Consider the following 12,847-nt stretch of genomic DNA (forward strand, 5'->3'; position numbering starts at 1 on the left):
AAGAGAGAAAAATGACTCATCTCATTTCAAACAACCACAGTCTTTATGAAGTAACAAGCACATGAAACAGAGTATGTTTTTTTAAATACGAATGAATATTTAAGAAGGTTTAGCATGTAGGAGAGTTGTGGTTTGCTCTATGTTTTTGAGTGAGACACACTTGTAAAAGTGCCCTTTAAGCATTCACAGGTAGGTTGACTTGCTGTGTTTGGAGGTGGAGGAGACAGTAAAGGTTGAACATAGAGAAAGACGCATGACGTAGCAGTTAGAAAAAGTATTAGTTGTGTTTGTTGTGGTTGATTATAGTTTTTTGTCATGTTTGTCGTAGTGGCAGTAGTAGTTGTTGTAGTAGTACTGTTGTTATAGTAACATCACGGGAAAACTTCTGAGTCTCATACTGCTGCTGGAATAGTGCTGTTCTTAAACTTCTTAATAACCCTTTTTTTGCTTTCATAACCTCTCAAGTATTTCCTGCCTATTACCTGCAAGTCTCTCTTCTCCCCAGTTCACCCAATGTGTTTGTTTCTCCCCTCTCTCCCTGAAAAGTCTGTGTCTGTTCTGTTGGCTCTCCTGTTCCAGTTCATTACCCAACTTCCCTTCACAATGACCCACGCGTCCTGCCAGAGCCTGTGGCCAGTCTGAGAGCCAGCCACTGCAGTCCAGTCTTTTACTTACTGGACAATGGTAAGGGGAAGGATGACTCACGGATCACAGCCTCTTAATGGACACCTGCTTGTGGTCTTTCTTAGTCAGCAATATTGCAACGAGAGAGGGAAATAGGATTGCTTTTTGGACAGGTTGCTTTGATGTTGCACCTTGCATGCTCGTTCTGCTTCCACACTGTGAGCAACACTCATCAAAACAAAAGAAGTCCACTTAGTCTTCACACAGGGATGTATTTGTCATCAGTTTTAGCCATAAAAAAAGAAGAACCTGTAAGATTAACACAAAATCTTTCAGAATATTTTTTTAATTAAATAAAAATGTTACGTTTTCATTATCAGAAAAGTGTAGATGCAGTTGGACAAGTACAAATGCAATCTGACCCTCTCACGGGATCATCAGTCACAAAGGAATGACCCATCCACCAGGTTGCTTGCAGTGTAAATAAGCTTTCAGGGACTGTATTGCAAGGAGTAGAACGTGTGTGGCTGCTTTTTCAATGTGCTCCATGCTTTGTGCAGATGACTGCTGGGTAGTGCATTGTTCTGCTGACCCAGCTGCAGTGATGTTTGTTGTATTGTGCCAGATCTGGGCTTTGTTCTTGGACCTCTTATCATTCTCAAATGTTGTGAGGCAGGTGGGCTGCCGAAGAAGAAGAGGAAGGGGTTTGATACCTCCCCTCACTTGTCAGTGGCTCTACTGCTTTATTCTCTGTGACCTTTTTCATTGTGCTTCATAGAGAATCACTCATCTTTGCAACCTAAAGGCAACAAGCTCCTTTCCCGAGCTGGGTCTCTTTCTGTGTGTCTATAAACTCATCTTGTTGTCTTCTTGGCTAACATCCATCATGGTCTTGTGTTTTACTAACTGCATGGAGCCCAAAATGAGGAGGGTTGCGGTGCTGATGAATATGACTACCGCTTGCTTGGTGTGTCCACAGTGTATCAGAGTTTATCGACATTTTAGTAATACATTAGCTCCATTTGTGATATCAGCGCTTCATACATAAAAACGTTTATTTTTATTCAAGCGCCAGGGGAAGTCAATAACTCTACGTTTTGTCGTCTTTATTCAAAGCATTTTGACTTTGCTGGAAATTGTTAGCGGAGATACTGAAAAGATCAGGTCAGCTTGTAGTTTTATCGTAAACATTGCAGTTATGTTGTAAGTCTATTAACGTTCAGGTAACCAGGACACCTGACTCTTCAGAGGTGTTTTCATAATCATATGCCTATTGTCTCTATGGAGAGATAAAATGTTTGCCTACCACGGGCTGGAGCGAATGATTTTTCTAAATAATTCTGAAATGTTGTTTTTCTTTGCCTGAGGCAGATGTTTTATCTTTGCAGAGAGAAAGCAGGCACATACAGGGTCGCAAAAACAACTTGTAAAATGCCACTCACTGCTGGATAACGAGTAGAATAATGTTATTCATTTTGCCATAGCTTTGCATAGGGATACCTGTGAGTGAGTCATAGTGTAATGAACAAGAGTTCTGGAGTCACAAATGGGGCTCGTCCACCATAAACTGCTGTTGTTTGAAACAACAAACAAAAACAATGAATAAAAACGATGGCATAATATGGGTTTTCAGTACTTTATATAGAATCGTCAAACACGCCTACAGCTTCTTGCAAAAATATTCAACCCCTTTGGTGTTTTTATGATTGTGTTTTATCATAACCTGTCATGAACAAAAATGGATTTCTTGGATTTAGTATACGGAGCAACGTAAAATAGTCCACGCTGGTTTAAGCTGATTTTTTTTTTTTTTTTTCAAATAAAAAACTGAAAACTAATGTGTGCATCACTTTATCTTTGCTGTGAAATTTTTTTTGATTTGATGCTGCCAATTACACTCAGAAGTATAGATACGGGTAACTTAATAACTCAAAATATCCTAAAGGGGAGCATTAAGTCCATTATTAGAAAATGGAAAAAAATATAGGACCACCAGACACTTGCAGACCACAAAAACTCATGAACCAAGCAAGGATGACATCTATCAGAATGGTCACAAAGAGGCCAAAGCTAACCCTGAAGGACCTGGAAAGCTTCAAAACAGAGATTGAAATGTCTGTCCATAAGAACACTTTAAGTTGTGCATTCTCCCGCTCCGTGATGCATGGTGTGCACAGGTTGTCTGATTTCTTGTTTGTTTACCTACTGACTTTAAAGTGGTAGGTAGGGAAGGATCAAAACGCTACAGACCCCAGTTTGTAAGGCAACAAAATGGGAAAATGGAGAAGGGGTTTAATACTTTTGCAAGACACTATTGGTTCTGTAAACATGCTGTAAAAAGTGATTATATAGTTTAAAACCCACATTAATAAATGAGAAAACATATAGTGCTTAGTTGGTTATTGTTCATTTCACACTGAGTGACCCTCTGGCTCCTCAATTCAGCCCCACCTGTTTATTTTGATTAAAAAACCTTTTTTATGAGGTACAGCAACCATCTGTGTGTAACAGGTTTATTATGAAAACAGTTCTCCTGTCATTGTGTCTCTAACAGTGCACATTTTATATGGCTGCAGCAGCATCTGGTCACCAGGGTTTATTATGGAAAAACACACAGAGCTCATCTGCTATCTCATTAGGAGCACTAATCCAGAGGTCTGCCCTTGTTCCTGGAAAAAAATTGGCAAAAATGAACTGAATAAACAGTTCAATTGTGGCATCACACTGCCCCATTTCCTCTGCGATAATAGAATTTTTCGATATGTTTCCCTCAAGATGACCCTTCATACTGTGCTGCCAGCAGCATCTTCTGTAGAAAATCCATCCAGAAACTACATTACCTTATTCTGTTCAGGATCACCAGGAGCTGGAGTTGGTCCCACTTAACACTGGACAAGAGATGGGGTGCACTCAGGACAGGCTGCCAGTCCATCAAAGGGCTAACAAAAACATTAAAAAAAAAAAAAAAACATACACATTTACACTTTTAGACCATTTAGAACACCCAGTTAACTCCTAAAGCATGTATTCAGACTGTGGGAGGAAGCCAGAGCACCCTCAAGAAAACACTTTTTTTTTTACCAGGACATGGAAATCACTTTAATACATTACGGTAGATTTTCTTTTGACATCTACAACCCAGCTCCAAAAAATAAATAAATAAAGGAGAATGAAATGAGTTGCAAATCTTACAAACCACTATTCACGGCTGAACACAAAAGAAACATATTAGATGTTAAAAGGAAGATATTTTTCTACTTCGTGAGAATCAGTGTCTCATCTTGGATCTGACGGCAGCTATACATCTCAGAAAAGTTTGGACAGCAACAACAAAAAGGCTGGAAAATGAATTGATGCTAAAAAGAAACAGCTGGAGAAACATGTAGCAGCTAATTAGGTTAATTAGCCACAGGTACATAACACGATAGACTGAAGCATCCATATATTTGTGTTCAGTTGTGAATAAGATATTGGTTTGTTATATTTGCAAAATGCTGCATTCTGTTATCATTTACATTTGAGTTAGCGTCCCAGCAGTTTTCCGGAATTGGGATTTTATGACTTCCTTAGCTTTCAGTAAGCCTCAGTTCCTCTACTGTTTTCTTCTTTGGGGAAGGATTGAAACCTGAGCTACGATTTTTTTTCTTTACAAAGAAGTCTTTGTTGATTCATTTGATTGATATTTTAAATCCATAGTGGCGTTGAAATGACCAGAATTCTAAAGATTGTAAGTTAATGGTCATGCCATTTCCCTCATGGTTATTAGATATAGTAGGTGTCACGTATCATCTTGTGTCTTCTACATGCATACATAGTTAATCATTCAGAACAAAGACACAGGAGAATTTTTTTTTTTTATTATTATTATTATTATTATCATTTCTATCTATTTATCTATCTATCTATCTATTTTTTTTTTTTTTTTTGAGGGGGAAATTGAACCTTTGCAGTTCTCTAATTACTGCAAAATGCTTGCAAAATGTTTTACCGACTTATTTTGGTTGTCTTCAGTGTCAGACTGTGATTTGTTGTCTCGGCGCCTTGAGGTGTCACCTTTTTTTTTTTTTTTTTACGTGCCCCCATGTCAGACATCCCAGGCCTCTGCAAGTAAGCTTTTACATTAGAGCAGAACAAATTTCTGTAAAACCAGACCTCAGTATTTCAAACCTTTAAAATTAACTTAATAAAATTAACTTTTAGAAATTCAGTAAATGGGTTCCACAAGAGGTACATCTGGAGTAAATACTTCTGTTGTTGTTGGAACTCAAGAAAACGTTTTGCATTTGTTGTAACTAAGTGAATAACAGGGAAAGGATAATATGTCGTCCAGTTTTTTAATACCATCTCAGAACTGGCTATTACCAGTCTTGCAGAAATAGTTCCGAACACTGGCCTGGGACAACAATGGAGCATGCATTTTGAAATACGCCTGCTGTGTGCATCTGCAGCAATCTGCATGCTCTGTTTATTTGTTCATTTGAGTGAAGTCCATTTTCTTTTTTTTTTTTTGTTTCAGTTATTTACTTGCACTTTTGTCATTCTTTGACATACAGTAGATTAAACCTGATTTAGTTCAATATCATTTATTTTTCTTTTCTTTTTTTTCTTTTTATTTGAAGAGATTAACTGGTGCTTTGTTTCCTATTCTTTTGTTTCAGTAAAGGGACCCGGCAGAAAGTTAAGTCTGCCCACAGATCTTAAGACTGATCTTGGTACGGTAGGCGAAAGCCAGCAGTTTTCATTTGATTTTCTTATTTCTTTTTAATCTTTTACTTTCTGCTTTTGTCATCGATTCTAGGCTTTCACTTTGCATTATTTTTTTTTTTTTCTTCTCACTCAAACCTCTTTCAGTTTTTCTGTTACTCTTTCTCCTGTTCAACCAGCCAATGAGACAATTGGCTTGAAGTGTTCGTCTATTTTGCCCCTTTAATGTTTTTCGATTTTATACTCTACTGTCTATTTTTTCTGCATTTTGCAAGTGTTTTTAAAGGTGATTTGTAATTCATTTCCATATTTAAATTAGAGGCTTTTCTATTGCTTTATCATGATTGGACCAGCTTCTGATCTTGTGTAATCTTGCCTCCATTGACAGCCTTGCTCTGCAGTATTGGATCACTCTCTGCCTTTCCCATTGTAACTGGATCATTTCTCTCTCAAACAGTCTTTCTTCATTTTTGACTGGATCATCTGCATTACAGATAACGAGCGCCCCACGACCATGCATCTCTTAACTGCTACATACATATCACAGTCTCAGGTTTCCCTTTGCTCTTCTGCAGTGTCTCACAAGCTGTCCATTTTGAAAACTGCTGCATCTCTTACATAAAATCTGCCTGTGCCTACTTATTTCTGTGACTTTCCCCATTTACTAACATTTCTTTCTGCAGTAGGTACAGAAACCCTTTGTTATCAGCAACAGTATGAGTGAAAAGTTGAGCCCAAATTTGAAAATAAACTGAGAAGGAACCGTCCTGATCTTGATTGCCCCATCGTACATTTCCAGTAGTTTCTTAAATGGTAAAGTATCTTAAGCTCAGTGAATTTTGTGCGAGGATCAAATGTGCCCCTGAAAAATATATGCTGTCAGAAAACGAGGTTAAGATACGTTATAATAACAATAAGTCATCTTTCTTATCAAAAGCTCAAATGAAGAAGCTCATCTCAGCTTTGGGTTACGATAACAAGAAAAAAGGAAAAGGAAAATACTGGAATCGTTTGTTACAGGGAGTTTTACTCAATTCTGTGTGTCTGTGGGTTTTTGTGTTTGTGTGTCCAAGTCTGTACACTCTAGATGGACATGTGTGGTAATCAGGGGGGGTTGCATGTCGGAGTAAGGTGCTGTCCTTGCTGCTATGTACCAGTTTCCTTCAGAACATTTTGGGGCAAATGATTGACTGATTGCATCGCTGTTTGAAATTCACAACAACAAAACCTAAAGGCAGATACAATGCAGTCATGTGGTTTCATCAGCCCCAATATTACATGCAGAGAAAAGACTGCCTCGCTCTGCCTCGGTCCGTCCTGCTGTGAAACTGGGTGCTGTGTGTGTTGCACGCGGACTGGGTGGCACCCCGGAGTTTTTCATCTTCACTTTGAAATTGAATCATCTCTGCGTAAATCAGAAGGAAAGGATGCTAGTTTTCACAGACATGTGAAACCACTAAGCGGACAGTGAGCCTCGCTCATGTTAGCATAATGCTGCTCAACCTCACGATTCATGAATGTGCAAATACAACCAAAAAAAATTTTAAATAAAGGAAAGCAATGGTGTTTCTGCAACAAGGATGTCATGAAAGAAAAGAGCCTTGTTTTATTTACTTGTCTCTCAAGATAAGAGAGAATGGGAGTATCAAGGCACAGGTATCGTAAAGGCTGTTAATTATGGCTGTCTTGGCAGCTTCTTTATTAACTAAGCTGCAGACAACAAAGAACAGCAGAGTCCACCCAGTCCACACAATCCTGCTTTTCTTGTCTTTGTTGCTTTAATTAGGTTGTGTTGTAAACAAATTATTTTGCTCACACACTCTGTCCCACAAGCTTTCTGCATTGAATAATGAACAAAGCTTCCAACAAATGCAGTCCCGAGGGAGAGTAACAAGTGTTTTCATGTCTGTACCATCTGTGGATGACTCTCTGCCCCATACAACTTAACTCATTTACATTAGAGTAAAAGAGCAGATATTAAAGATCTTTGATCTTTAAGCTGTGCCTGTAATGTTATAAGGCTTTTGGCTCGAAGAAGAAATAAACAGCTGCTAAAAACAAGGTTTTTGTAACAAAGATTTAAAAAAGACACAAAGTGGAGATGAAACAAGCCTGCTTTCTTCTTTCATATTTATTTTCTGGCACAGACTGGATGAAGCTGCAGTCTCAATTTTCCTCTGTTCTTTTTTCTTTCTTTGGCCCCAGCATCTATTTCTCCTCCCTGTGCATACTTACTTCAAACCACTTTTCAGCTCTTTTCACGCACTCTTCCCCCTTTCCCTCACTATCATTTTCTTTCCTTGACAACCAAATTCTAAAATCAGCTTGCTCCTCTTTGCACTGCACACACTCCATCTTCATAGGTCATGTATTGTGATTATCAGAGTCTGCATTTTGAAAAAATACATTTGTAAAAACTTCCTTTTCTCATTTTGAGATCCTATTTTGTTTCTACTTCACTGCTTATTCAGTGGCTCATGAAGATGGATGTTGTAGCAGTGGAATACAGTATGTTTACAAGTTTAATAATTTCCTTCTCCCTGTTATTTGCTAATGCTTTGCCGTTGTTACAGATCATGTCAATGGACATTGCACTAGCCCCATCTCCCAGTCCTGCTCAGCGGGGAAGCCTCGCATTCCGATGGGTCCCGAGGGGCCACGGCTTTCCCGCAGAGGCGCTGGCCGACCGCCCTTCCGCAAGGCCCAGTCCGCTGCTTGCATGGAGATCTCTTTGCCTGTGTCCCACACTGAAGGTGTGTGCTTGTCTTCCCAACACCCATCCTTAGACTCCGTACCATAACCCTCTGTCCCAACAAGTGCATGTAACTCTCTCCCCTTTGGGTAAGTGGATTAGGGCCTGAAACATAGTTAACACAAGGCAAGCACATGCTAATGCAAGTTAGCAGTGTAAAATCTGAAATCATGGTGTTGTTTTCATCATGATAGGATGGAAAACATATCAGTAGTCGGAGAAAGCTTTGCAATCGTCTTTATTATCAACATTTTGTAATGGATTGTTTGCTAAAACGCTCCCCCATACAATTATAACCAAGTTATAACTTAGTAACTTTACCAAAACACAGCAGGACTCTCGAGCTGTACATTTTGCTGCATGTTGTATTGAGATTGATCACATAATATCAGGAGCTTCAGCCTTGTCTCACCAGAAAATGTATAACAAGTATATTTGTCGTCATCTCCAAAAGGAAGTGGTGTCACAATCCACAGTTAGAAAATTGCAAGTGGTCATCATATCAGCTGCTGTTTACTGATGGACCGAATCAACACATAACAGGGATGGCAACCCATTAATAATTAATCTGATAGTGTATTTTTTTTTAAACCCGAACCAAGGATTTTGTAACATCTAACAACTGCAACATGTATTTCTAACTCCTAACCCTAACATTAGCAAGTGTAAGACAAGTAGAAAAGCAACAGAAACCTAGAGTTTGTCTGCTGGCACATGAGCTGCAGTTGTTAGAGTGCCACACCTCTCTGTGCGGCAGTATAGATTAAGTTTCTTTCATCATCTTAGGTCAGCTGAACTCATTGATTTCAACTGGATCACAGAACCAATGCTAGCTGTAGTAGCTCGCAGTTATTACTAAGAATTTCAAGTGGTAAGACTGTTATCACTGTAAACTCTGTATTTGCCATTGGAGAGCAGAAAGGTTGATGTGGCATCACCAGCAGTAACCTTTTTGGTTAATAAGGGGGGGTAGTTTAAAAAACTGTCAAGAAGCGGCTGCACTCTTTTTAGTTCACCTAACAGTGTTTTCATTGTTAGCTATAATTTCTGCAGCTTGCATTAGCATCACTTAACGACATTTTGACTGCGGGCTCTGCTTCTTTTGAATGCAAGAGCAACGGCCCTTGCATTGTGTGCCTTGATACTGATGCTTGTGTCGACCATGTAACAGGCCTGAAGGTTGGTGCAATGTTTAGTGATTTAACCAAGTATTTTCTTTATATCCACAGTACCTTTCTTTTTGTGTTGTTTTTTTTCCTCTGCAGTTTTTACATTCAAGATGTAGGCTAGACTGGTGACGTGAAGTTTAACGCCTTTTTTCCATTTCCGTTTTGTTCTGTTGTTGTCAAGGTTTTTTTGGTGTGTGTTTCTTTTCTATGTCCTTTGAAAATCAGCAAACAGGTTTATGTAGTGTGGCCACACCTTCCACCTTTCTCATAATTTATAAGACCTCGAGCCGAGGGTAGCATTTCTTCATCTGCTTTAATGTTGTTTAAATGCCTAAATTACCAGAAGATTTTGTCTTTCTCATCCACAAATTAGAATTCTTTTTTAACCATCGCACTTCCTGTTGATCACACCCTGACTCCCCCTGATCGGTATGGGAATACGTGTACCTATGCTTTTTGTTTGTGACTGAATGAGGATGCAAATGTTTGTGGTAATCTGTCTCTCTGTATTCGGTTCTTCTTTATATTTTTCTAGATTATCAACTATTTATCTGAATTACCATATGTGTGATTCCATTAGTTCTATATCTATCTTGTGTCCAGTGTTTTATTCCTTAACGCAAGATAAAAAGTGCTTTAGTCTTTCGTTTGGATATATTTTTCTTTTTTTCTCTCACAAAGCAAGAAACAGCTAAAAGCAAACAGCAATCAAGTGAAGACTTGAGTAATGTCACAGCCAGCAGTGTAATTTTTCAATGTTGACCTCAGAGCTGACGCAGATGAATGTCCTCCGTGAGGATTGCACAGGAATATTTAATTACACGATATTTATGAATCCTTGCACTTAATTTGTCACTGCCAGGCAGCACACATAAAGATACAATGCAGGACATCTATTGACTCTGAGTAAACAACATCCCCCTCCTCAGTCAGAAATGAGATGCACTTTTTTTCATCTTTACAGGAATACTCCCTTTTTCCTGTCGTCGTGAACATCTCATTTAACCGTTCATCATTTAACTTCTACTTTCAAAACAAAATGTTCTCACAGAAAGTCACAGGAAAACGTGATTAAGAGGTGATTTATTTTGGTCTGTCGGTGGTTAAAATAGAAGTAAGGATAGCAGACACTGGCCAAACATACAGCAAGTTCAGGGAGAAGATTAAGGCAGGTTATCCATAAAACTGGCTGAAGGTTGATTGACCCTGGAGGCTGAGAAGTTGTTTAACACTGCAGCGCTCTAGCTTTAAAGTGTAAATCTAATTTACTGTGTCGCTGCACATCGGCTGGGAGTCAATTTACATGCACATCAGTCAAGGTCTTCAGGATCATCATCACATCATGCACTGTGAACATTGCAACTTGTCTCAGAGTCCAGATGCTTCCAGATGCTTCAGATAAATTATCTCTCATATTGAGCTTAAACTTCTGGAAGAAGTTTAAGCTCAATTCTGGAAAAGAGAAAGCTGTTTAGAGAATGCACAGAGGGCAGGAGACTCAGCATTGTGACAGTTCCCTACTACAGCAGCCCTGCACGAACATCATGCAGACAAAAAGCAACAGCAAATTTGTCAGTAGAAATCTGCACCATGCTTATAAGTCACAAAGATTCTTTAAGTTAGTACAAGCCTTGATGACCAGAGCTCGACCTTTTGACATCAATTCTGCAATTAGATTCCCACTGCCATCATCTTCAGCAACCTCTTTTTACAACAGTGACCTGGAACAAAGAGGGAAGTGGTTCTTCATTAGCATGAGCTGAATGTTTTACTAAAGTCACCTCCTGGGCTTCAGGTGCATTATCAGCCAGAGCGATGCAGACGCCCACGGAAAACATTCTTTTCCACAGTTTATTTAAAGCATCCATGATCTCTGAAACTGTCCATAAGAAGCTGTTTGACAGACTTCTCCAGGAATTTACCGCAAAACTTTGGATTGGTGTGCATGATTAGCACTCTCACAAATGTCGCCATGTGGCCATTTTGCCCTGCTTCAGCAAACAACCTGCAGATTTTACAAGATTACAAGAATAATCTGCTCATGATTTATCATCACTTGGATGTAACTATACTATTGCCTGATGCTATAATGCTGATCCGTGAAAATGCAAATTAGCCCAACATCTATCCTCACTGCACGTCTGCCTGCAGCAGGTCACTCCACTCTGTCTTGATTCTTATCTCGGCTCGACTACATTAGCAAATAGCTTATTGTTACTGTTGTATTGTAGTTTCAGGGTGACTTCATCTCACAAAGTCACCTTACACATAATTTAAAGGCTATAGGCCTACTTTGATTTCAGTGGTATTTCTATATTAAGTCAAAAGGGGAGTTTCAGTCGAAAGAATTTTTTTCTTTTCTCTCACTGTGACAAACCTCAGGAGCACCACCCCATGCGTGCAGACAGCTCGTTCGTATGTGGCGCTGCTCATTATTTTCTGTCACTGAGCTGAAACACAAACAGTGGGAGAGTAAGACCTCACCCTTGTATGGCAGAGCTGGCAAATGTTTGTCCAAAAACAAATTTGAGTTATGTTTATGCATTTAGCAGACACTTTTATCCAAAGTGACTTAAAATGAGGATATAATTTAGCTATAACTTAAGTTATAACCGCCCACGCTGAGATGGCATATAAATTCAATATTTGCAACAAGGCTTGAAAAAGCAACTAATCATTCATTCATTTTCTATACCCGCCTATCCCAACTGTCATTAGGCGAGAGGCAGGGTACACCCTGGACAAGTCACCAGTCCATCAAAGGGCAAAACATCTAATGTATTGGTTATCTTTTTTTTTTTTTTGGCACTTTAGGGATGTCCAAACTCCATCAACAGATTGCTCTTTTCCTTACCCTACTGATGAGCTTCCTCTAAATTCTATGTCATACTGAACAATTGACAGTGGGAGCAGGAATGACTCCTCACCGGCGTCCATCTTGACCCAAAGAACAGCACTAAAAATATTTCACAACTTTGATTTGCATTAAAACTGCTCGGTTAGGGTTTGGAAAAGATAGCTTGCTAGACTTTGAAAACCCTGCAAGTGTTATGAATTATCATATTAGTTTGACTAAAAAGGGACTTTTTCGTCTGACTGGAATCGTGCAAAATTAAATTTCTTATACTCAAACAAACGCACTCAAATAATATACTTTATAAGTCTAATTACTCCTGAACGTATGCATTCATTTGAACTTAAAGTAGCCAAGATGCTCTGCACATGTGCCACAGTTCCACAGATTTCACCTGTAAGTTTCAGAAGTTACAAAGAAGAGGAGACAGGTAACAAGAGGAAATAACCACAAGAGATAATGTGCATCTCATTTATCAAAAGATCAAGCATAAAGCTCCTGCAAAATTTCCAGAGCTGCAAGGATATCCAACTCATAACTCAGCATTGTTTGCTGCAAGCTACAGTCACCATATTCTGTAGCAGACTTGAACACAATCAAGAAATAAATCAATAAATCAGTTCCCTTCCGTGCTTGTGTATCAAAACAAGTAGGGAAGCCTAATTAAATGGTCCTACTCAGCTCTAACCGAGGCCTGACTTAGCTGTGCATGGTAATATACTGACTTTGTGATGAGCTAGGAGC

General features: G+C 39.0%; 1 protein-coding gene across 12 annotated transcripts in view; it reads left to right on the top strand.

The window, feature by feature from the left end:
- The window catches only part of stxbp5l (syntaxin binding protein 5L), a 137,161-nt gene that overhangs the window by 113,334 nt on the left and 10,980 nt on the right, over positions 1-12,847 (top strand). For 6 of the 12 annotated variants that reach the window (XM_075479947.1, XM_075479949.1, XM_075479955.1 and 3 more), the window contains 3 exons: positions 547-684; positions 5,283-5,336; positions 7,902-8,081. In XM_075479947.1, coding sequence (XP_075336062.1) covers positions 547-684; positions 5,283-5,336; positions 7,902-8,081 — 372 coding nt within the window. The remainder of the gene's footprint in view (positions 1-546; positions 685-5,282; positions 5,337-7,901; positions 8,082-12,847) is intronic. The other 6 variants (XM_075479950.1, XM_075479951.1, XM_075479954.1 and 3 more) reach the window with 3 other exon arrangements.

The sequence above is a fragment of the Odontesthes bonariensis genome, chromosome 12 (genome assembly GCF_027942865.1).
Source record: "Odontesthes bonariensis isolate fOdoBon6 chromosome 12, fOdoBon6.hap1, whole genome shotgun sequence".
Classification (NCBI taxonomy): domain Eukaryota; kingdom Metazoa; phylum Chordata; class Actinopteri; order Atheriniformes; family Atherinopsidae; genus Odontesthes; species Odontesthes bonariensis.